Source organism: Carassius carassius, chromosome 39, assembly GCF_963082965.1.
Source record: "Carassius carassius chromosome 39, fCarCar2.1, whole genome shotgun sequence".
Lineage (NCBI taxonomy): Eukaryota > Metazoa > Chordata > Actinopteri > Cypriniformes > Cyprinidae > Carassius > Carassius carassius.
The window spans coordinates 12,667,322-12,693,803 of record NC_081793.1 but is presented as its reverse complement, the minus strand read 5'-3'; the positions used below and the strand labels follow the sequence as shown (position 1 = coordinate 12,693,803).

The 26,482-nt window shown below is 40.9% G+C and overlaps 1 protein-coding gene across 1 annotated transcript in view; it reads left to right on the top strand.

Annotated features, from left to right (window-relative positions):
* Window positions 1-16,403, top strand: part of LOC132121385 (putative lysosomal acid lipase/cholesteryl ester hydrolase) — a 29,895-nt gene extending 13,492 nt beyond the window's left edge. Inside the window, exons 4-10 of the mRNA XM_059530721.1 lie at window positions 4,007-4,205; window positions 4,983-5,092; window positions 5,422-5,558; window positions 13,923-14,069; window positions 14,170-14,241; window positions 15,303-15,371; window positions 15,799-16,403. Of these exons, the coding sequence (XP_059386704.1) occupies window positions 4,007-4,205; window positions 4,983-5,092; window positions 5,422-5,558; window positions 13,923-14,069; window positions 14,170-14,241; window positions 15,303-15,371; window positions 15,799-16,032 (968 nt within the window). The 3' untranslated portion in view covers window positions 16,033-16,403. The remainder of the gene's footprint in view (window positions 1-4,006; window positions 4,206-4,982; window positions 5,093-5,421; window positions 5,559-13,922; window positions 14,070-14,169; window positions 14,242-15,302; window positions 15,372-15,798) is intronic.
* Window positions 16,404-26,482: the final 10,079 nt, after the last annotated feature.

Sequence of the window (26,482 nt, the reverse complement as noted above, 5' to 3'; positions counted from 1 at the left end):
TTTAAAACGGGTTATTTAAAACAATTACTTAACAAACAGATGGAATTAGAAATAAAGGCCTGCCTCTAATAAAAGCCTGCTTCAAATAAAAGCCTGTTATCTTCTGCAGTTCAGGTAAATAAAGGCCCCGGCTTTTATTTGAGGAAATACGGTATGTGTATATATAAATATAAATATGTGTGTATGATGTGTGTGTGTGTGTGTGTGTGACCCTGGACCACAGTACCATTCTTAAGTTTCCATTTTTCTAAATTGAGATTTATACATCATCTGAAAGCTTAATAAATTAAGTTTCCATTGATGTATGGTTTATTAGGATCGGACAATATTTGGCCGAGATACAACTATTTGAAAATCTGGAATCGGAGGGTGCAAAAAAAAATCGAAATACTGAGAAAATCACCTTTGAAGTTGTCCAAATGAAGTTCTTAGCAATGCATTTTACTAGTCAAAAATTAGGTTTTGAAATATTTACGGTAGGAAATTTACAAAATATCTTCATGGAATATGATCTTTACTTAATATCCTAATAATTTTTAGCATAAAAGAAAAATCTGATAATTTTGACCCATACAATGCTTTTTGTCGATTTCTAAAAATATACCCAGCGACTTACGACTGGTTTTGTAGTCCAGGGTCACATATCAGAGGCAAGGGCAGCGGATTGGCCTGACGAGCACACTCTGTTGACAGCGCAACCCCCCCACCCCCAGTTTATTATGCAAGTAAAATATTAGTTAAATAATTATTGTGTATTTTAACTCAATTAATGAACTGATAAATCATCTTAAATAACTAAAATAAATAAAATGTGTTTTTGCATAATTCCTGATGAGTTTGATTGCCAGCAGTGTTACCCAATTGTTATCCAGGCTGTTTCGGGCATTTCGCACATTTAAATTAGTACGTGTTCACCCATTCAGTTGGACTTTAATTTGCAGCTGTGTGCAGGGGCGGACTGGCCATCTGGACGTTCTGGAGAAGTCCAGATCGGCCGTCCATCTAACGGCCATCGGCCTGCTGGTTCATCATCAAAGAAAAAGTGTCCGATTACGTATGTGACGTTGACGGCTACTTTAACACTGTTGCCAGGGGTTGTTTTTCATGTCCACAGGTTGAAAAACAAACTCAATAAGATGATATTTAGCCCCTGAAAATGTGAATTTTACCAGGGAAACACGTGCATTTTATCCCCAAAAAGTATTTTTAATGGTGGACCCCCCTCGAAAGCGATTGTGCTAGATTTTGAGTACCGATTGGGTATTTATTTTATTTATTTTATTTTTTTTTGTGAAAACGTGGCAACCCCGATAAGAGACCAAAACTTATGCGATGGAGTGTGGACTCGTGATGGCAAGCAAACCACTTTGAATATTAAGAGAGTTGGGAGAAGCTAAAAGGAAAAAAAGCGACGGTTATATCATGTTACCTTTGAATGTCGGTGCTACTTCTGCTATATTTTCACATTTAAAACAATAATTTGGTATTCCTGTTGTACCATTGTCCTCTTTTATACTAAGAAATAAGTCACCTGGCAGTTCTCTCTCAAGTGCTTCAACTGCTGTCAGCATTAAGTCGGAGTATGATTCAGTGGTCTAAATAAGTCTTTTAATTGTCAAAATATTACTTGTCTTTAAAAGTTTTGGTTCAATTTGGTTCACTTCAAAATCAAAAATAGCCTTTTCTAATACATTTTTTTTTCTTTAGTAAATTTTAGGAAGGTGTATATCTATATATATATTTATATGTATATATATATGTATATATATATATATATATATATATATATATATATATATATATATGCATGCTTATACTATATGCTAAGTAATCTTTTGCTAAATTAATCTTAAAATCAATATGCACTTTTCATGTTATATTAAAATGTTAAAATGCTCAATTTATCTGTAATGTGATACATTTGATTAGTGTTTAATTTTAATAAATTTTGAAAAAAAACAACTGTATAAAACGTAAAATCTTCCTCAATATCTAAATAACATCTTAATATCGAAATATTTATAAAGAAATTTGAAATAGCGTCAAAATAATAAAAAGCTTATATGTATCTCTGTGATGATAAAGCAGGCTGAAATCGATTCATTTCAGTTGAGTGTTATTGTGTTGTTCATGTTCTAGGTCCAGTACAACAGTGCTTCTGGAATCAGTATTCAGTTTGATATTCAGTGCTCCCCATCTTTCATTAATGAGCAGAGAGATTTCTAAAGCTCATGCTCTCGCACTAATCTCGCCAGGGACCCCACTGAGGCGGAAAACCAATTCAACAGCCATATATCAGCTACCACTCTCCCTCGATTTACTAACGCAATGTCTCAAGTTTTTCTAAATGAGAATACATTTCCCTGACACAAATCCCTCTGCTGGAGGATTTGAGGGCCTTTGAGAAACTCTGGCCTCATGCGTCTTTGCATTTCACTCATTGTATTAGATTAAGAGCATTGTTGGCTGCGTTCTTGTTTTTGACCTTCAGAATAAAATTGGCTTATGCAAATGAAAGTGTGGAAATGTGCTCGGTACATTTATAACTGTACTTAATCAGAAAGAGGCAATTTTGAAGACCATGCTAGCAAGACAAACCCCGTGAGACGTTTTCATTTTATAGTGATCTTAAAGCTGTGTGTGTCTGTGTGTGCTAAGAGCTGGTAAGTGTTAATAATAAATTCTGATATCTGATAAATAATTAAAGAGCCATCAAGTTGTTTGTTTTTACTGGATGTCTGGTGCTGAGGAGTGTGACGTTGGGTGTGATAAGAATTGAACCTCTGAGGTGGCACATGGGATTATGCAAATCATTTCCTGCTGTCCCAGTTCTTCAAGTCACACGAGACACTGTGCTGCATGGCTCGAAGAAACACCAAGGAGTGACCGTATTATTTTAACGCAAAGTAAGGTTTCACAAAAACAGTCTCACCTGAGAAAATACACACTCATGCAGGCCGTACACACAGCGACTTCAATACAACTCTTCTGTTACAAGTATATATTTAATTTTGGAGTTAAAATGCCAGGGTGATACAACTGTCATGATTTCAAAATAACTAATAATTTTTATTTTATTTTATTTTGTTTATTTTGATTGAATTGTTTTTGTTATTATTTCTTAGATAAATAGTAATATTTTAACAAAATTGCTTCACTCATAATTAAGATTTGATCAACTTTGCCTGCCAAATCATATCATGTGGTGTAACAAACTATTAGAAACAGGAAACAAGATAATAATAATAAAAAAAACATAATGTTGGTAGATAGACCTGTAGACTCCCATGACAGCATGTATTAATGTTAGTCTCTGATCAGTGTTATTATCAGATCACTTAAATTTTATGAGAAGGCAATATTAACTGATGGATATTTGTAAAAAAAAAAAAAACTTACATTATATATTTAAAAGTAAAAAAATGACTAACGTGTGTACACACATTTATTCAAGGTGAAAGAAAAATATATTATTTTTTACCTGATGGTAATTGTTAGAGTCATTCAAATTGGGCCTAAACTTTTTTTTCTGAAAATTGTATTACTTTTTCAAAATCATGCCAAGATTAACAGGTCAATATATGAGGTTTGAAGCAGTGATTTCCTTTGAACTTCATTTCCCATAAACCCTATCATGACTCATTGTGCAACTGCTCTCCTGGGATTATTCTGCAAAATGTAGTCTTCAGCTCCACTATACTTCCAAAGTCTTGCTATGAGTTACAGGGTTTAAGCGGGGTAGAAGGAATGACAGGTATGAAGTCAAACAATGCTGTCAGCTCAAACAGCGGTCTGTTTGTGCTATTAAGAGGACCAGCTCACATCCTGTTTCTGACAGATATTCATGATAAAGGTCCCAAAAAAGAAAGGATGGCATTATCAGTATGAAGCTAATGCACATACTCCCTCTGCTGGCCAAACGTATATACAGGTATATTTGATAAAAATTACATCCATTGATAGGTTTTGTGACTTTTTTTGGTCTCTTGATTTATATTTATGACAGAAGCCAAGCCTGTAGTGTTCCTGCAACATGGTCTTCTTGCAGCTGGAAGTAATTGGGTGACAAACCTGCCCAACACCAGCCTGGGTTTCCTCCTAGCTGATGCTGGTTTTGACGTGTGGATAGGCAACAGCCGTGGGAACACGTGGTCCAGAAAACACATCAGCCTTGATCCTAAACAGAAAGAATACTGGCAGTTCAGGTACAAGAACAACATTTCTTTGAACGCGGTGTGTTCTGCATGTTACTCTGTGGTTTACACTTTCTCAAAAAAATCAACCTTTCTACTTTTTAACAAATTTAAGATAAAAGAAAATCTTTTTTATAGATACACTAAGTCTCTTATGCTCACCAAAACAATTTATTTGATCAAAAATACAGTACAACAGTAATACTGTTATATTACAATTACAATTTAAAATAACTCTTTTCTATATAAATATATTTATGAATGTAATTTTCTATGTACCTTTGTAGTGTAATGTAATCTAGTAATCTTGTAATATAATCTTTAATATCATATGATCCTTCCAAAATCATTTTAATATGCCGATTTGGTACTCTAAAATAGTTTTATATTATCAATTTTGAAAACGTTTGTGCTGCTTCTTCTTTTTTTTTTTTTTTGGTATAATCTCTGATATATTTTTTCAGGGTTATTCAAAGTTCAAAAGAACAACATTTTATTTGAAATATAAATCATTTTCTTGTAAATCTTAACTGTACTATTAAGCATTTATTTCCTCTTTTCAGCTGATTACTTGTGTGCAGAGCTTGAAACCTAGTCATACCTCAAATTTTTACATTACTATTTTTCTTGCCTTTCAAGCTTTGCTATTTCCATCAGGAAATGCAGATCTAGTTCTTATTTTTGGAATTCTCTGTTGTGTTAATAATGTATCAGCCAGAATCCTGAACTCAAAATCTAAAAAAATCTATTTTTCTTTCTGTGTTGTTTGTTTTTGTGTGTGTGAGCCAGTCATGATGAGCTGGCTAAGAAGGATCTTCCTGTAGTGATCAACTTCATCACAAAGACCACTGGCCAGGAGCAAATCTTTTATGTGGGCCATTCCCAGGGAACCACTATAGGTATCAACTATCCTCTAAGCATTTTGGAGTGATTCATTATTTTAATATGTGGAAATGTGACTCAAAGTTGCTATACATCAAATCACTGGTCTACAAAATATGCTCAGAGATGTGTTGTGCATTATGCATCTCACACTGACAGTCAGCAAAATGCATTATCATATGTGTTATCGTGTGGGAACATCTCACACCACACAGCAGCTACAGTATTTCACACTTTTTCCTACGCATGGCGTGTTATTCCAAGTCTTACATATTTTATATTTATATAATTAGTTTTTATTTAAATGTTGACATATAACTTCCTATTGTTCATTGTTGCTTCTCAGCATTCATTGCTTTCTCCACAATGCCGGAGCTGGCCAGCAAAATCAAGATGTTTTTTGCTCTGGCTCCTGTCGCCACAGTGGGGTTGACCAAAAGCCCCATGAGCAAATTGACTGTTATTCCAGAGTTTCTCATTTGGGTGAGCATTTTGTTTAAAATACTATAATGTAGCTCTGTTCCAAAAAACTAGAAAACGTCTCTAGGTTACGTATGTAACCCTAGTTCCTCGAGGGAACGAGACGCTGCGTCGAAAGCGCTTTGGGGAACGCATCCAGCGTACGCGACTCTGAATATCGTGTGTAATCAGTCCAATGGAAGGGCGTGACGTCACCGACGTGGTGACGTAAGCGACCAGGAAGCTATAAAAGCACGTGCCACGCAGCTGGCGTCAGCTTCGAGTACCAGCAAGCGCCGGCAGGGGTGCCGGGGGTATGGCTCCGAGACGCAGCGCCTCGTTCCCTCGAGGAACTAGGGTTACATACTTAACCTAGAGACGTTCCTCATCAGGAACTCGAGCTGCGTCGAAAGCGCTTTGGGGAACGAGTCCTAACGCCGCCAGACTACCAAACCCCTGCCTGGTGTGTATCCGAAGAGCACAGCTCAGGACAGGAGGACAGAAGCGCCTGGAGTGACTGGCATATCTAGGCCATAGAACCTAACAAATGTAGAGGGCGTGGACCACCCCGAAGCGTTGCAGATGTCCAGCATGGATACACCTGCTAAGAAGGCCTTAGAGGCCGCCATAACCCGAGTAGAGTGAGCCTTGGCTCCCGACAGCGGGGGACGACCAGAGGACTCGTAGGTAACGTTGATAGCCTCGACTATCCAACGACTAATAGTCTGCTTAGAAGCAGGAGAACCCCTCTTGGGGGGACCGTAGCACACAAGCAATTGATCAGTTTTTCTCCACAGGGCAGCTCTGTGGACGTATGCGTCCAGTGCTCGAACTGGACACATACAATTTAGCTTCGCCTGGTCGGGCTCCCGAAAGGGAGGAGGACAGAAGGCCTGCAGCACTACAGGTCATGGTGTAACAGAGGGAACCTTGGGAACATATCCCGCTCGAGGGTATATGAACGCTTTAGTCATGCCTGGTGCAAACTCAAGATAAGAAGGGGCCACAGAGAGGGCCTGAAGATCTCCTACTCTCCGCAGAGAGGTAATAGCCAACAGAAAAGAGGTTTTAAGTGTGAGATGTCTGTCTGAGATATCTTGAATAGGTTCAAACGGGGGTTTGCACATTGCCTCTAACACCACAACCAAGTCCCACGGGGGAATACGGGACCGTACTGGAGGTCTCAGCCTCAGTGCACCACGGAGGAAACGTGTAACTAGGGGGTGTCTTCCCAAAGACTGACCGTCGAGAAGGGCGTGGTAGGCCGCAATGGCCGCCACGTAGACCTTCAGAGTAGAGTGGGTCAACCCTGCAGAGAGCCTAGCCTGTAGAAACTCCAGAACTGTACCAACTGGGCAATTTGCTGGGTCTAGCTGGCGGTCTCTGCACCATGAAGTGAAGAGCTTCCACTTCAGGGCGTACAGTTTCCTCGTAGAGGGAGCTCTGGATTGGAGAAGGGTCTCAACAACCTCAGTTGAGAGACCGGCTGCTAACAGTTGTGCCCCCTCAGGGGCCACACCCACAGCTTCCACAGCTCCGGGCGAGGGTGAACTATCGTGCCCTGCGCCTGTGAGAGTAAGTCTGTCCTGATCGGTATCTCCCACGGAGAGCCGTCGAGGAGCGAGACTAAATCTGAGAACCATACTCGGCCCGGCCAGAACGGGGCTAATAATAGCAGACGGGCCCCGTCCCGGCGTACTCTCGCCAGAACTCCTGGGAGCAGAGCGATAGGGAGAAAAGCGTACAGACGAAGCCTCGGCCAGGTCTGTACCATAGCGTCCAGTCCCAGAGGAGCTGGATAAACTAGAGAGAACCAGAGGGGACATTGTGACGTCTCCTGAGTCGCAAAAAGGTCTACTTGAGCCCTGCCAAACACTCTCCATATCTGATCTACCACCCATGGGTGAAGTCTCCATTCCCCGGGCCTCGGCCCCTGCCTCGACAGTATGTCTGCTCCCATATTTAACTTCCCAGGAATATATACTGCTCTTAATGAGAGGAGTTTGCTCTGGGACCACACCAGGATCTGGTGCGCCAGCTTGTACAAAGGGCGCGAATGCAGACCTCCCTGGTGGTTGATGTAAGAGACCACTGATGTGTTGTCGGTGCGCACCAACACATGGTGACCTCTCAGGTCTGGGAGGAAGTGCTTCAGTGCACGATAAACTGCTAGCATTTCTAGACAATTGATATGCCATGTTAGATGGCGATCGCTCCACAGACCACGGGCAGGGTGGCCACTCATGACCGCACCCCAGCCGGTGAGGGACGCGTCCGTCGCTAGTGTCACACGGCGACAAGGAGCTCCCAGCACCAGGCCCTGATTCAAGAACCAAGGTTTCTTCCACATGTCTAAGGCACAGAGGCAGCGCCGCGTGACCTTGATAGTGCGAAGCGGATTGCCCCTCGGGGAAAATCCCTTGGTCTTGAGCCACCACTGTAGGGGTCTCATGTACAGCAGGCCAAGAGGTATCACGTTGGACGCAGCTGCCATCAGACCCAACAATCTCTGAAATTGTTTGACAGTGAGTGACTGGCCTTCTCTGACTCTCTTGACTGAGATGAGGATCGACTCGATACGAGCAGGGGACAATCGTGCCTGCATCGCGGTCGAATCCCATACTACGCCTAGATAGGGTGTTCTCTGAACTGGAGAAAGTACACTCTTCTTGGCGTTCAGTCTCAAACCCAGCTCCCCCATATGTGCGAGAACGACATCTCATTGTCGAACCGCAATCTGCTCTGACTGAGCTAAGATCAACCAATCGTCGATATAATTGAGAATGCGGATGCCCTGCATGCGGAGGGGGGCCAGAGCCGCATCTACACACTTTGTGAACGTGCGGGGTGAGAGTGCGAGGCCAAAGGGAAGTACTCGATATTGGTAGGCTTCGCCCCCGAAAGCGAACCTCAGAAACTTCCTGTGTTGTGGAAGGATGGAGATATGAAAATATGCGTCTTTGAGATCTATCGTGACAAACCAGTCCTCGGACCTGATCTGAGCTACAACATGCTTGATTGTGAGCATTCTGAACTTCAGTCTCATAGCTGAACGATTTAAGACCCTCAAGTCTATAATCGGACGCAGCCCCCCATCCTTCTTTGGAACTATGAAATACCGGCTGTAAAATCCGGACTCCCTGTCCTGCGGAGGGACCACCTCGATGGCCCCCTTCTCTAATAGGGTTTTCACTTCCTGTTCCATAACCAGACCCTGCCTGGGGCCCACTATCGTGTGAACGACCCCGTTGAATATAGGCAGCACGGAGCCGAACTGAATGCGGTAGCCTTTTTCTACTATATGCAGGACCCAACGAGATACATTTGGCAGTAGTTTCCATGCTGCTAAATAATCTACTAAGGGAATCAGTCTCTCGAGACTGAGCTCTGGTGTAAGAGACCCCCGCAGGGGCGGCGACCGTCCCAGCCCCGCTACGCGCACGGGCGGAGGATATTGAGAGCGATGCTCGCCCGGGGCCGCTGCGCCCTGGAGCACTGGCAGGGTTGGCAGAACGACCCCCAGAGGGCACTGAGGTGGGACGGACACCGTGGACTGCGGTGTGTGCCGTTCTACCCCAGCGGAGGCTGCCCTCTGAAACCCCAGGCCCTTGGCATCAGGGTTTCTTGGCCGAGGACTTCTTAGCTTCAATAACTGCCTTTAGATCTAATTTGGGCTTAGAAGACCTCGGCCTAGAGCGTCGCTGAGACTCTCGTTCCCGACGCGGAGGAGCACGAGAGGTGACGCTCTGTTTCTGGGCCTCGTGGTGTGAGGAGCTAGGGTACGGCTAAGGCATCTCCTGCCCAGATGCCTTGAGGGAGCGACGAGGGAGGAACTTATGAAACGCCGCCGCCTGTTTGCGGGCCTCCTGGAACCTGTCGACGACAGAATTGACTGCGTCGCCGAACAGGCCAGTCGGCTGGATCGGGTCGTCCATGAGGCAGACCCTGTCCCGCTCTTTCATATCGGACAGGGTCAACCATAAGTGCCTCTCCGCAGCCACCATAGCTGCCATGGACCGCCCAATCGCTCGGGCGGTCTCCTTGGTGGCGCGGAGGGAGAGATCAGCGGTCCTTGATCTCCTCTCCCTCGTCTAGCTCCTTAAGCAGGTCGGCTTGGTACGCCTGTAACACCGCCATGGTGTGCAGACACGCACCAGCCTGACCTGCAGCCGCATACCCTTTGCCCACCAAAGCCGATGTTGTTCTTAGTGGCTTTGAGGGCAATGCCGGGGCCTTTAGAGACGATGCCGCGCCAGGTGACAGATAGCTCGCGAGCGTCTGTTCCACCCGGGGCATCGCTCTATAACCGTGCTCTCCCATCCCCACTACATTTCCGTAGTAATCAGACGAGGGGATGTAGAGGCGGGCCGAGAATGGACGTTTCCACGATCTGGTGATCTCTTCATGCTGGTCGGGAAAGAATGGAAGGCCCCGGCTGGGAGGTGGCTGACTCGCGCGCAGGAAGCGTTCATCCAGCTTGCTTCTCTGCGGTTCAGTTGACTTTTCGGCGGGCCAATCGATGCTTAATTTGGCCACCGCGCGAGTAACCACCTCTAAGAGCTCCTCATACTGTAGTGAGTGGGGTGGCGAATCCCTATCGAGCGACTCCACATCGACCTCCTCGGAGGAAGAGAGGCGGAGCGTCGATCCCTCACCCTGAGTGTAAGGAACCGCTGTGCGTGCTTCCGACTCTAGGGATTGGGTTGCGGATCTGGCAGAAGTGGAAGGAGATAGGGACTGGCCCGTCTCCATTCCCTCCACCAGATCGACTTGCGACTTGCGCCTCGGCAGAAGCGGGACCAGCACCGCGGGGAACGCTGGCGAAGGCCCCCTCCTCGAAGAGGGCCCTCCGGGAACGAAGCAGCCGCACCGACATTCGCTCGCAGTGCGGGCAGTCGGCCCCCTCGAGAGCCGACTAAGCGTGCTTCGAACCCAGGCAAACCACGCAAAGGTTGTGTGTATCCCCACCCGTTATATATCTCGGGCAGGGAGGAACACACAGCCTATAACGCGATTTGGAATCGCCATCAGAGTGCTTAACTTTCGCCTTGCTTTTTGGCATGTATAGGAGCTCTTTTAACTGGACAGACAACAGTAAATAAGACTCACAAGACGGACAAATGACATTCACACACAGAGCGCTTGCTGAAAGACGCGAAGCTGACGCCAGCTGCGTCGCACGTGCTTTTATAGCTTCCTGGTCGCTTACGTCACCACGTCGGTGACGTCACGCCCTTCCATTGGACTGATTACACACGATATTCAGAGTCGCGTACGCTGGACGCGTTCCCCAAAGCGCTTTCGATGCAGCTCGAGTTCCTGAAGAGGAACTACCCTGTTGACTACTTAGGCAGCTGCCATTTAAGGATCTGTCCTTTAAAAGAAAGGATTTAGAATGCTCTACCTTAGCAATAAACCTCTCAGTTGATTTTAAAGGGGTCATGAGTTGATTTTCCTGGATCTTTTGACATGTAAGGGGTCATTTTACTATAAAAACAATCAAATTCCTTGTTAGTCCAAAAACAGCTTTTATTGAAAGTAAGGTCAGAAAATGTCTCTGTTACGTATTGAAACACATGTTCACAGATGGAGGGAACAGAGATGTTGTGAGACACTAGGGGTCATACTTGGGAGCCCAGACACCTCTGACATCATTGAGAAAAGGCCAGTGAATTTGGGAAGCAAAATTTGCAAAGCTGGCCACGACCTGGACATTGGGGCATAAACAGGCCAGCGTGGCACCAGTAGGTGGTTTGAATGAGTGAGTCATTTATTCAACCTATTTGTTCAAATAGCTGATTACTTCAGAAACGATGGGATATGAATGAGCCACTGAATCACTGACTTGATTCGTTCAAAAGCGTGTATTCATTCACTAACAAAACACTGCTGTGTTACTCGTAGACACAACAGTTTTGCAGTGGCTTGATTAAAACTATATTCCTCCTGATCCCATCCAGAGACCAGACATGGATGTACCAGAGACATGGGCACGGCTGGCAGATTGAGTCCTTTCCCTGGGAGTGAAGGTCTTTCCTCAGGAAAATCTGCCAGGGAGGAGCTGATTCCAACAGCACAAGCTTAAGAAGTCTTTTTGGGCCATTATGTCACTATTATGAGTGTCCTCCCTGACTTTGCACAGAATCTGTGCAATGAGGCTCATGGGGAAAATGCATACTGTACTTGCATAGGCCCCTGGGCCAGCTGTGTGCCAGTGCGTCCATGCCGAGGGGGCCTCGATCAGGGAATACCACAGTGGACATTGAGGCAAACAGATCTATCTGCGTCTGATCAAATCGATTTCAATTCAGCTGGACCATCCTGGGTGAAGCCTCCACTCACCTCGGAGCGTGACATGCAATAAGAGAGAGTCTGCTTCATGACTGAGGTCACCCAGAATGTGAATGCCAAGCAGAGACCTGAGTAAGTGGTGGGCAAGATGTAACATGCAACGGGAACAAACACAACCCTGATGGTTGATATGTGTGGCCATCGCAGGTATGAAGGCAGTGCTGAATATGCATCAGTCCAAATGCTGTAACCACGGCTCAGGATGCCATATGCCACATGAGCCCCTGAAAGTATTTGAGAGAAGCATTGTTTTATAGTTGAGCATCCTCTAACAACTCTAAGAGGCATGCTGTCATAGTGACCAAGTCCAGATCTACACAGAGAAAAGAGATGCTCTGCATTGGGGAGAGTTTGCTCTTTTCGCAGTTGACCCGAAGTCCCAACCAAGCTAGGTGATTGAGGACCATGTCCCTGTGTGTGCTAACCAAGGGCCTTCCACAATTTTGTCAGCTCCTCATGCAGCACAGAGAAGAAACAATACTGGGACTGGACACGACTTAGTGTCACACTCAGCAGCCAGAAATCAATCGTCCAGCCTAGAGCATTCAGGACAGGGTGGGGAAGCACACTCAAGACCAATGCTCTTCTTCGTTTGTCACAGACTGAGACAGTTCCGTTGAGTCATCAGCTTCCGATGGTTCCAGCCCATCCTCCAATGCTGAGAACACCTCATCCTCTTCACAAGCCTCAAATGAGAAATTTTAATTTCCCTGAGACAAGCTGTCAAACTCATCCGGAAGCTCCACTTGGAAGACACAAAGTGTGGGAGAAAGTAGAGGTCTGCAGTTACTCACCCAGCGGAACTACTCTCACCTCACTATGTTCTTCCCTGACACACATTGCTGCGGCCTCATACCTGGAAGTAGAAGGACCAGAACAGGAAGCAGTTGGGGTGACTGCTGCAAGTGCAGTGTGTCTTAGTTGTGCATTATCTTTGGAGTACTTATACTATATAATGTTGCACAATATAACGGTACTAAAAAGGTATTGTGATACCCCGCTTAAAAAACGTTACGATTCCTCATTTTGATAGTAGCGGTAATTTAAGAATGACAGCGTTTTAATAAGAGCTGTATTTCTTTAGTTGCGTCGACATGCAACAGACATAAGGACAGTGTGTGTTCATACTCTGCTTCAGGTCCCTGCATGAACATTTGCCATGCCAAACTTTATATATCCGTGCAGCACAGCACTTCTTAAAAAATCTAAAATTTTGGAGTGAATAAGAAATTGGAATAAGAAAATAAAGTGCGGGATGTGCTTGATGTTGAAAAGAGTTATTAAAATGCAATAAACATCGAAAAGCGCTATCACACACCCGAAGCACGTGCACGAAAGTATAGCATGCGCTTGCAAATTCAGATCTCTTTCATCAGTTACTCCACTTCAGCAGTCAAATACACATACAATGATTTTTTTAAGGGGGAGGAAAAAATAACAGAGATTTCTTTCTTTTATTAAAAAAATTTAATATTTTAGTCAGGTATTGTATCGAAGTCCAAATTTTGATACTGTGACAACACTATACAGTGTGTGTGTGTGTGTATGTGTATATATATATATATATATATATATATATATATATATATATATATATTAATATTAATTGTGTGTGTGTGTGTGTGTGTGTGTGTGTGCATACTACATATATTCTTACATGCATACTACATATATTCTTATGATCTATTCTTCTTGTAGTGCTTTAAATTCTATCCTCTGTTGAAAGTTTACTAGGTTTTGGAACAGAGCCTTTAAGACATTATAGTGTTTTTACAGTTTTCTTCCTGGTGGTGATAAAGAAATAAATGTAACATTACAGAAATCAGTAATCAATAAAAACTGAATGTCATCAAGCACATACGGGTTAAAGTGAGTTTTTTTTTTTTTTAAGATTAATTACAGACACAAAAATAATTTGAAGCCTATTTACTTTAGATCCATTCTAGGTAAACATATACAAAAGAAATACTGGAATCAGCTCAGTCATGCACATTCAGCCATGGTAATTTATAAGAAACATGTTTTTTTCTTTTGTAGGATCTCTTTGGAAGAAAAGACTTCTTTCCTCAGAATGACTTGATTAAGTTTTTTGCCACTGAGTTCTGCAGCAGAAAGCCTTTGAGTGTGCTGTGCGGGAACATCTTCTTTCTTCTCTGCGGCTTTGATGAGAAGAACCTGAACATGGTATAACACTCTTAAGCTTTGTTAACTAAGACTTTTTTTTTTTTTACCTCAGTGGATTTGAGAAGGTTCCTTCATGGGTTCCTTCATCTCTCTTTTTCAGAGCAGAACACCTGTGTACACAACACACTGCCCAGCAGGAACCTCAGTCCAGAACATGGTTCACTGGGCTCAGGTACAAAAAAAAAACTCTGTTAATGTGTCTTACTGAATGTGAAGTGAAGTGACATACAGCCAAGTATGGTGACCCATACTCAGAATTTGTGCTCTGCTTTTAACCCATCCAAAGTGCACACACACAGCAGTGAACACACACAAACCGTGAACACACACCCGGGAGCAGTGGGCAGCCATTTATGCTGCGGCTCCCGGGGAGCAGTTGGGGGTTCGGTGCCTTGCTCAAGGGCACCTCAGTCGTGGTATTGACAATTCCTGCTGGCCCGAGACTCGAACTCACAACCCTCCGATCGCAAGTCCGACTGCCTAACCATTATGCCACGACTTCCCCCGTCCCTTTCCATCTGCAATAAACTTTAAAACATCCCACATTATTTCCTCAAAATTAGTGAAAGCACAAACACCAGTTTCTTCAGCTTCAACAATAAGGGCTTTTTGGTGAGACCCACAGCTGCACTGAGATTTTTCTGAATCTGCTTGATCACATTGCCCCACATGTATTCTCAGGTGCACTGTATTATAGTCTGTCATATATATATATATATATATATATATTCCGTTTATACTTTCTGTAAGCCGATGAACCCATTTGTTTTAGGTGCTGTTAAATGTCAAATTGCTGTCAAATCTGCAATTTGCCAATGTAAATTTGATATTACAAACTGATTTAAGCCTTCGGGCCATCACCCAGAGACCAGAGTTTTACACTCGCAATCTTTCTAGATAGGGCAAAAAGCTGAGTGATTCAGTGAGACAGTAGTTATACATAGCAGCAATTACTTGTAAAGATAATAAATTCAGACCACACCTTACTCTGTATGTCTTAGAGCTGGTTCACACTGCCCCACCAAACAGCAACAACTCAAACAATGTAAAGATGTCTGTTGGATTGATGTTAAGCAACAACTGTCATGTTCACACTGACCCAACAAACACCAGCATGGTCCAATAAAAGTCACACAGACTGCTCTTTGATAAATAAGGCACTATCAAACATTTTAATGTTCTACTTTATAGTTTTACCTGATTTTAAATACATCTATTGTATTCTTTTTACAGGCTGTGAAATCCAGTAAGCTTATGGCTTATGATTATGGAAAAGCTGGAAATATGGCACATTATAATCAGGTAACATTGAGGACTTGACTATTTCTGCCCTTAAAGGGACCCAAAAATGAAAATTCTGTCATCATTTAATCACCCTTATGCCTATATAAATTTCTTCCTTCTGCTGAACACAAACAGCTTTGGTTTACAATTCTAATTACCAACGCTTTCTTCAAAATACTCTATCTTCATTTGTGTTCCTTAGAAGAGACGGTTTGGAAATGACTTGAGAATGAGTATGTGATGACAAAATTGTTAAATTATTTTCATATTCATATGAAATGTATATTTACTATACAATTAATGTGCCTGTCCTTTTTTATTATTAAATACTTTAGAATCTAGTGTGGATAAATGTGTCATGTTTGCTGTCACTCTGAGAGTCAGTAGTGAAACTGACCAGTGCTTGAAGTAGCCTTAAAGTCTCTTCCTTCTTCTCCCCTATCAGTCGACCCCTCCCCTGTACAACATGCGGGATATGACAGTACCCATAGCCTTATGGTCTGGTGGGCAGGACACTCTGGCAGATCCTCAGGATGTGGCTCTGCTGCTTACACAGATACCTAAATTGGTGTACCACCGCAACATTAAGCACTGGGAGCACCTGGACTTCATCTGGGGTTTGGATGCCCCACAAGAGATGTACAACAAAATGATCAAAATGATGAGGGAGAATGTGTGAAGAGACATTTTGTTTGAGCAGTAGGTTCTATCAGCAGTTTTTCGTTTGTACTTTCTATAAGCAGATGAAGCCATTTGTTTTAGGTGCTGTTAAATGTCAAATTGCTGTCAAATCTGCAATTTGCCAATGTAAATTTGATATTACAAACTGATTTAAGCCTTCGGGCTATCACCCAGAGACCAGAGTTTTACACTCACGATCAGATGTTGCATTTTAATGTCTTTTAAATGACATGCACTTGTTTAATGTGTTTTGTACCTAGCTTTTACTAACTACAACTACAAATCTAAACTCACTTGTCTTAAGTGTTTATCACATAATGGATGGATTTTGTAAAACATGACTTGAAATAAACATGCATTGGAGTGGAAGACATGTATACAAAAAGTAACTTGGCTTGGTGAGAGATTTAACATTTAAATCAAAAACTTCACTCAAACCATATCCATATTAAATCTTGCAGTGATAAAAACAGACTTTAACACTTAAAACAACTGAATATACATACTATACATTAAATGATCAATGTACATAAGAAAATCAACAGAGACATGAGTAATCAAATAAAAATGAAATCAAATATGCTTAAATACATCTTTCATCTAAAAAATTAAGTGGAACAATGTGTGGTGCAAAAAGTGTAAAAAATTGACAACTGGTGAAAACCCATCAAAAAATTGTAATGGACCCCATCTGCTGCTGCACATGAAACATCTCTAATGTCCTCTATTAATAATCACATTGATTTTGTTAACATTGTTACAATTTTGTGGAATTGTAGTCTCTTTGCAATATCTAGCGGGGTTGGTTCTGTAAAGAAGACCGAAACAACATGTCAAACTATAAATAGAGTCATACAATGTGTATATACACAGTAAAAAACGTTGGGTTGTTTTTTGGGTTATCTTAAAATTTGTTGGGTCATTTTTTTCGTCCTTGGGTTAAATATGTTTCCCGCTTCATTCCGGTTCAAAATTTAACGGTCCAGTCAGTGACTCAGCGCGGACATCAGCGGCAGCCTGCATGAGGATAAGTAATTGTTAATATAATCGTATGATGTATATAACTTTTATAACATTAAGTAATGTGTCTGATACGTTAATTATTCTTTTTTATACGTTAAAAAAGTTTTTATTCCCTTTAGTCCGTTTGTTTCCCCCAGAGAGGAATCCTATTCCTGTGTGTTCGCCAGCATTAATACATAAGGTTAGCTGCAAAACTTTTTAGACAAGTATTACTTAAAGTTGATAAAAATGTCTGGTGAAATGTGAAAGTTTGACGAAATCATTAGAATTAAGCTAGAAAAGCCGCACGGACCATTTATCGGATCGGACAGTGAAAGAAGCTGCTCGAGCGACTCGCGAGCTGAGGTCACACATCAGTCATGCGACAGACAGCAGTTTCCGTGAGAATCGTTTGAATGTACCTGCTATTTCTGTTATAAAAGTTCAAAACCAAGACGAAAGAAAAGCGCTCAGTCGTGAATCAATCCGCTCTTTCAGTGGAAATTTATACCAGTGCCCCAAATTTACATAACGTTAACGTTACTCCTACAACCAACCTTTAAGAGGGGAGCGTAAACAGAAGCCATATTCGTCTTAGCGCACCAGCACTAATTAATTGTACAGTAATAGTGTTTCTATGGTTTATTCATATTGAATATTGTTATGCATCTATCAGAATACCCTATAATTACAGCAATATCTCTTATGAAGCTAGATTGATTGACATGTTTTTTTAAATGCTTTGTACTAGTCAAGTCAAGTCACCTTTATTTATATAGTGCTTTAAACAAAATACATTGCGTCAAAGCAACTGAACAACATTCATTAGGAAAACAGTGTGTCAATAATGCAAAATGATAGTTAAAGGCAGTTCATCATTGAATTCAGTGATGCCATCTCTGTTCAGTTAAATTGTGTCTGTGCATTTATTTGCAATCAAGTCAACGATATCGCTGTAGATGAAGTGACCCCAACTAAGCAAGCCAGAGGCGACAGCGGCAAGGAACCGAAATTCCATCGGTGACAGAATGGAGAAAAAAACCTTGGGAGAAACCAGGCTTAGTTGGGGGGCCAGTTCTCCTCTGACCAGACAAAACCAGTAGTTCAATTCCAGGCTGCAGCAAAGTCAGATTGTGCAGAAGAATCATCTGTTTCCTGTGATCTTGTCCTGGTGGTCATCTGAGACAAGGTCTTTACAGGGGATCTGTATCTGGGGCTCTAGTTGTCCTGGTCTCCGCTGTCTTTCAGGGCAGTAGAGGTCCTTTCTAGGTGCTGATCCACCATCTGGTCTGGATACGTACTGGATCCAGGTGACTGCAGTGACCCTCTGATCTGGATACAGACTGGATCTGGTGGCTACGGTGACCTCGGAATAAGAGAGAAACAGACAAATATTAGCGTAGATGCCATTCTTCTAATGATCTAGCAAGTACATAGGGTGTTATGGGAAGTGTTTCCGGTTCCGGTTTACCTAATTAATGCAGCCTAAAAATCCTTTAATGGATTTGGATATTAAAAGCATATTAGTATGTTATGTGTAAGCCAGGTTAAAGAGATGGGTCTTTAATCTAGATTTAAACTGCAAGAGTGTGTCTGCCTCCCGAACAATGTTAGGTAGGTTATTCCAGAGTTTAGGCGCCAAATAGGAAAAGGATCTGCCGCTCGCAGTTGATTTTGATATTCTAGGTATTATCAAATTGCCTGAGTTTTGAGAACGTAGCGGACATAGAGGATTATAATGTAAAAGGAGCTCATTCAAATACTGAGGTGCTAAACCATTCAGGGCTTTATAAGTAATAAGCAATATTTTAAAATCTATACAATGTTTGATAGGGAGCCAGTGCAGTGTTGACAGGACCGGGCTTATATGGTCATACTTCCTGGTTCTAGTAAGAACTCTTGCTGCTGCATTTTGGACTAGCTGTAGTTTGTTTACTAAGCGTTCAGAAAAACCACCCAATAAAGCATTACAATAATCTAACCTTGAGGTCATAAATGCATGGATTAACATTTCTGCATTTGACATTGAGGGCATAGGCCGTAATTTAGATATATTTTTGAGATGGAAAATGCAGTTTTACAAATGCTAGAAACGTGGCTTTCTAAGGAAAGATTGCGATTGTTCTAGGTTATTACAAGCAGAGTTTTTAGGTCCTATAATTAACACCTCTGTTTTTTCAGAATTTAGCAGTAAGAAATTACTCGTCATCCAGTTTTTTATATCGACTATGCATTCCATTCCAGTTTTTCAAATTGGTGTGTTTCACCGGGCGGCGAAGAAATATAGAGCTGAGTATCATCAGCATAACAGTGACAGCTAACATCATGTTTCCTGATGATATCTCCCAAGGGTAACATATAAAGTGTGAATAGCGGCCCTAGTACTGAGCCTTGAGGTACTCCATACTGCATTTGTGATCGATATGATACATCTTCATTCACTGCTACGAACTGATGGCGGTCGTATAAGTACGATTTAAACCATGCTAATGCACTTCCATAAATGCCAACAAAATGTTCAAGTCTATGCAAAAGAATGTTGTGGTCAATTGTGACAAATGCAGCACTAAGATCCAATAAAACTAATAGAGAGATACATCCACGATCAGATGATAAGAGCAGTCTCAGTACTATGATACGGTCTAAATCCTGACTGGAAATCCTCACATATACCATTTTTCTCTAAGAAGGAATATAATTGTGAGGATACCACCTTTTCTAGTATCTTGGACAGAAAAGGGAGATTCGAGATTGGTTTTTAATTAACTAGTTCTTTGGGGTCAAGTTGTGGTTTTTTGATGAGAGGCTTAATAACAGCCAGTTTGAAGGTTTTGGGGACATATCCTAATGACAATGAGGAATTAATAATAGTCAGAAGAGGATCTATGACTTCTGGAAGCACCTCTTTTAGGAGCTTAGATGGTATAGGGTCTAACATACATGTTGTTGGTTTAGATGATTTAACAAGTTTATACAATTCTTCCTCTCCTATAGTAAAGAATGAGTGGAACTGTTCCTCAGGGGGTCTATAGTGCACTGTCTGATGTGATACTGTAGCTGACGCCTGAATGGTTGCAATTTTATCTCTAATAGTATCGATTTTAGAAGTAATATAGTTCATAAAGTCATTACTGCTGTGGTGTTGGGAAATGTCAACACTTTTTGAGGATTTATTTTTCGTTAATTTAGCCACTGTATTGAATAAATACCTGGGGTTATGTTTGTTTTCTTCTAAAAGAGAAGAAAAGTAATTGGATCTAGCAGTTTTTAATGCTTTTCTGTAGGATAGGTTACTTTCCCGCCAAACAATACGAAATACCTCTAGTTTTGTTTTCCTCCAGCTGCACTCCATTTTTCGGGCTGCTCTCTTTAGGGTGCGAGTATGCTCATTATACCATGGTGTCAAACTGTTTTCCTTAACCTTCCTTAAGCGTAAATGAGCAACTGTATTTAAAGTGCTAGAAAATAGAGAGTCAATGGTTTCTGTTACATCATCAAGTTGTTCTGAGGTTTTGGATATGCTAAGGAATTTGGATACATCAGGAAGATAACTTAAAAAGCTGTCTTTTGTGGTAGAAGTGATGGTTCTTCCTTACTTGTAACAAGAAGTAGAATTTACAATTTTGGCTATATGAAGTTTGCACAAAACTAAATAATGATCTGAGATATCATCACTTGGCTGCATAATTTCAACACTATCAACATCAATTCCATGTGACAGTATTAAATCTAGAGTATGATTTCGACAATGAGTAGGTCCTGAAACGTGTTGTCTAACCCCAATAGAGTTCAGAATGTCTATAAATGCTGATCCCAATGCATCTTTTTCATTATCAGCATGGATATTAAAATCACCACATATTAAAACTTTATCTGCAGCCAGAACTAACTCGGATGTAAAATCACTCTTTAATAAAGTCTGTATGGTGCCCTGGTGGCCTGTATACAGTAGCCAGTACAAACATAACAGGAGATTTATCATTAACATTTGTTTCTCTGGATAATGTTATATGAAGCACCATTGCTTCAAACGAGTTATACTTGAAGCCTGCCCTCTGAGAAATCCTGAAAACGTTGTTATAAATTGAAGCAACACCTCCCCCTTTGCCTTTTAGACGCGGCTCATGTTTATAACAGTAATCTTAGGGGGTGGACTCATTTAAAATAATGTAATCATCAGGTTTTAGCCAGTTTTCTGTCAAACAGAGCACATCTATATTATGAACAGTGATCATGTTATTTACAAAAAGTGTTTTCGTAGAAAGGGATCTGATATTCAATAAGCCAAGCTTTATCATTTGTTTATCCATATTGCATCTGTTTTTTATTTGTTGAACCTCAATTAAATTATTAATCTTAACTTGGTTTGGACGTTTTTTGTATTTTCTAGTTCGGGGAACAAACACAGTCTCTATAGTGTGATATCTAGGTGCACAGACACTATTTAACTGAACAGAGATGACATCACTGAATTCAATGATGAACTGCCTTTAACTATCATTTTTGCATTATTGACACTGTTTCCCTAATGAATGTTGTTCAGTTGCTTTGACGCAATGTATTTTGTTTAAAGCACTATATAAATAAAGGTGACTTTGACTTTGACTATGTGCTGAGAATTAGCTGACCTCTGTGACGTGAGGCAGCTAGCAGACGGTCGGTTTAGCCAGTCTGTCTGCTTTGTAGCCGCACTGGGTTGTACATTATAATTAACTCAAATGATATATAGGGAATTTTAATAATTAATCAGGAATATGATTAATATATATATATATATCTCATATGACAGTTACATTAAAATTATTGAAGATGAAAAATAGGTCAATTGTATACATCAATAACTCATTACAAGGTACTGTAATTTACTCATTAATGTCAATATTCCATTCTTCATATCAATTATAGTGATATCTCTTACTGTAAATTACCACAAATCAAACAGTGGTTTGTCCAGCAAACGGCCGTAAGATTAACTTATCAACTTTCAATAAAGTTATCACTTCTTATAATTCAAGGAAAAATATTTTCTGGCCATGAAAACATTATCCTATCACTATGAAATTTCGGTTACTAAAAATTAAAGAGCTTGTAGCTAAAGATCAGACATTTCATTGACTCGTGATGTGAGCGACAGAGGCAATCATGAATATGATTCATGAGTAAATACGCATACGACAATACAGACAGTAACTTTGTACAAGACATAACGGAATCCAAATGAGGGAGAGAGAGAGAGAGAATGAGTGAGAGAGGATGAGAGAGAGAGGTGAGAGAATTAGGCGTGATCACAGAATCACGCGCTCAGTTATGCAAACTCACAGACAGTAACCCTTGAAAGACAACAACGAATCAAATCACCTTGAAAAGGTAATAGACAAACTTTAAGCAGCATTTAAATCTCCATAGAGAATGATACTTGCATGTGGTCACTTTGTCAAAGTCACCTTTATTTATATAGCGTTTTAAACAAAATACATTGCGTTAAAGCAACTGAACATAATTCATTAGGAAAACAGTGTCAATAATGCAAAAATGATTGTTAAAGGCAGTTCATCATTGGATTCAGTTATGTCATCTCTGTTCAGTTAAATAATGTCTGTGCATTTATTTGCAATCAAGTCAACGATATCGCTGTAGATGAAGTGTCCCCAACTAAGCAAGCCAGAGGCGACAGTGGCAAGGAACGAAACTCCATCGGTGACAGAATGGAGAAAAAAAACCTTGGGAGAAACCAGGCTCAGTTGGGGGGCCAGTTCTCTTCTGACCAGACGAAACCAGTAGTTCAATTCCAGGCTGCAGCAAAGTCAGATTGTGCAGAAGAATCATCTGTTTCCTGTGGTCTTATCCTGGTGCTCCTCTGAGACAAGGTCTTTACAGGGGATCTGTATCTGGGGCTCTAGTTGTCCTGGTCTCCGCTGTCTTTCAGGGATGTAGAGGTCCTTTCTAGGTGCTGATCCAGCATCTGGTCTGGATACGTACTGGATCCGGGTGACTGCAGTGACCCTCTGATCTGGACACAGACTTGATCTGGTGGCCACGGTGACCTCGGAACAAGAGAGAAACAGACAAATATTAGCGTAGATGCCATTCTTCTAATGATGTAGCAAGTACATAGGGTGTTATGGGAAGTGTTTCCGGTTCCGGTTTACCTAATTAATGCAGCCTAAAAATCCTTTAACGGATTTGGATAATAAAAGCATATTAGTATGTTATGTGTATGCCAGGTTAAAGAGATGGGTCTTTAATCTAGATTTAAACTGCAAGAGTGTGTCTGCCTCCCGAACAATGTTAGGTAGGTTATTCCAGAGTTTGGGCGCCAAATAGGAAAAGGATCTGCCGCCTGCAGTTGATTTTGATATTCTAGGTATTATCAAATTGCCTGAGTTTTGAGAACGTAGCGGACGTAGAGGATTATAATGTAAAAGGAGCTCATTCAAATACTGAGGTGCTAAACCATTCAGGGCTTTATAAGTAATAAGCAATATTTTAAAATCTATGCGATGCTTGATAGGGAGCCAGTGCAGTGTTGACAGGACCGGGCTAATATGGTCATACTTCCTGGTTCTAGTAAGAACTCTTGCTGCTGCATTTTGGACTAGCTGTAGTTTGTTTACTAAGCGTGCAGAACAACCACCCAATAAAGCATTACAATAATCTAACCTTGAGGTCATAAATGCATGGATTAACATTTCTGCATTTGACATTGAGAGCATAAGCCGTAATTTAGATATATTTTTGAGATGGAAAAATGCAGTTTTACAAATGCTAGAAACGTGGCTTTCTAAGGAAAGATTGCGATCAAGTAGCACACCTAGGTTCCTAACTGATGACGAAGAATTGACAGAGCAACCATCAAGTCTTAGACAGTGTTCTAGGTTATTACAAGCAGAGTTTTTAGGTCCTATAATTAACACCTCTGTTTTTTCAGAATTTAGCAGTAAGAAATTACTCGTCATCCAGTTTTTTATATCGACTATGCAATCCATTAGTTTTTCAAATTGGTGTGTTTCACCGGGCTGCGAAGAAATATAGAGCTGAGTATCATCAGCATAACAGTGAAAGCTAACACCATGTTTCCTGATGATATCTCCCAAGGGTAACATATAAAGCGTGAAGAGTAGCGGCCCTAGTACTGAGCCTTGAGGTACTCCATACTGCACTTGTGATCGATAGGATACATCTTCATTCACTGCTACGAACTGATGGCGGTCATATAAGTACGATTTAAACCATGCTAATGCACTTCCACTGATGCCAACAAAGTATTCAAGTCTATGCAAAAGAATGTTGTGGTCAATTGTGTCAAACGCAGCACTAAGATCCAATAAAACTAATAGAGAGATACACCCACGATCAGATGATAAGAGCAGATCATTTGTAACTCTAAGAAGAGCAGTCTCAGTACTATGATACGGTCTAAATTCTGACTGGAAATCCTCACATATACCATTTTTCTCTAAGAAGGAATATAATTGTGTGGATACCACCTTTTCTAGTATCTTGGACAGAAAAGGGAGATTCGAGATTGGTCTATAATTAACTAGTTCTTTGGGGTCAAGTTGTGGTTTTTTGATGAGAGGCTTAATAACAGCCAGTTTGAAGGTTTTGGGGACATGTCCTAATGACAATGAGGAATTAATAATAGTCAGAAGAGGATCTATGACTTCTGAAAGCACCTCTTTCAGGAGCTTAGATGGTATAGGGTCTAACATACATGTTGTTGGTTTAGATGATTTAACAAGTTTATACAATTCTTCCTCTCCTATGGTAGAGAATGAGTGGAACTGTTCCTCAGGGGGTCTATAGTGCACTGTCTGATGTGATACTGTAGCTGACGGCTGAATGGTTGCAATTTTATCTCTAATAGTATCGATTTTAGAAGTAGTTCATAAACTCATTACTGCTGTGGTGTTGGGAAATGTCAACACTTGTTGAGGCTTTATTTTTCGTTAATTTAGCCACTGTATTGAATAAATACCTGGGGTTATGTTTGTTTTCTTCTAAAAGAGAAGAAAAGTAATCGGATCTAGCAGTTTTTAATGCTTTTCTGTAGGATATGTTACTTTCCCGCCAAGCAATACGAAATACCTCTAGTTTTGTTTTCCTCCAGCTGCGCTCCATTTTTCAGGCTGCTCTCTTTAGGGTGCGAGTATGCTCATTATACCATGGTGTCAAACTGTTTTCCTTAACCTTCCTTAAGCGTAAAGGAGCAACTTTATTTAAAGTGCTAGAAAAGAGAGAATCCATAGTTTCTGTTACATCATCAAGTTGTTCTGAGGTTTTGGATATGCTAAGGAATTTGGATACATCAGGAAGATAACTTAAAAAGCAGTCTTTTGTGTTAGAAGTGATGGTTCTTCCATACTTGTAACAAGAAGTAGAATTTACAATTTTGGCTATATGAATTTTGCAAAGAACTAAATAATGATCTGAGATATCATCACTTGGCTGAATAATTTCAACACCATCAACATCAATTCCATGTGACAGTATTAAATCTAGAGTATGATTTCGACAATGAGTAGGTCCTGAAACGTGTTGTCTAACACCAATAGAGTTCAGAATGTCTATAAATGCTGATCCCAATGCATCGTTTTCATTATCAACATGGATATTAAAATCACCAACTATTAAACCTTTATCTGCAGCCAGAACTAACTCAGATGTAAAATCACCAAACTCTTTAATAAAGTCTGTATGGTGCCCTGGTGGCCTGTATACAGTAGCCAGTACAAACATAACAGGGGATTTATCATTAACATTTGTTTCTTTGGATAATGTTATATGAAGTACCATTACTTCAAACGAGTTATACTTGTAGCCTGCCCTCTGAAAAAACCTGAAAACGTTGTTATAAATTGAAGCAACACCTCCACCTTTGCCTTTTAGACGTGGCTCATGTTTATAACAGTAATCTTGGGGGGTTGAGTTGAGTGATGACAATCTGCTATGCATCTCGTTACCACGGTAAGCAGGGAGGGGACCAGAGCATATTACAGTGTCTGACATCGTGCTTGCAAGTTCACACACCTCTTTAATGTTATTTTTAGTGATCTACTAAATGTGTTTATACTTATGTTTTAGACAATGGACTTTTTCGTGAAGGAAAAATTGCAACAATAGAATTTCTGCCTGTTAATTGAAACATTTCAAGGTAAGTAACCTATTTAAATTAATGATACATAAGTTTTCAATTTTACTTAGACCTATGACTTCCAAAAATTATGAAAAAAGACAAATGAGGTGAAATAAGTGTATTGTTGCATTCCGTCCAACAAAGCTTCCTTTCATTTACAGTGTACTTTTGTTCCTCCCTACAAGTCCAAATCAGTCAAAGGGTAAAGGGTGGTAAAATTTACTCACATTAGCCGCAAATATTGCCACAAATTTTCTGGAGGGAGTGAAAACTGGTTTAGTCTGTCTGTTAGTGCAAATGATATACAATT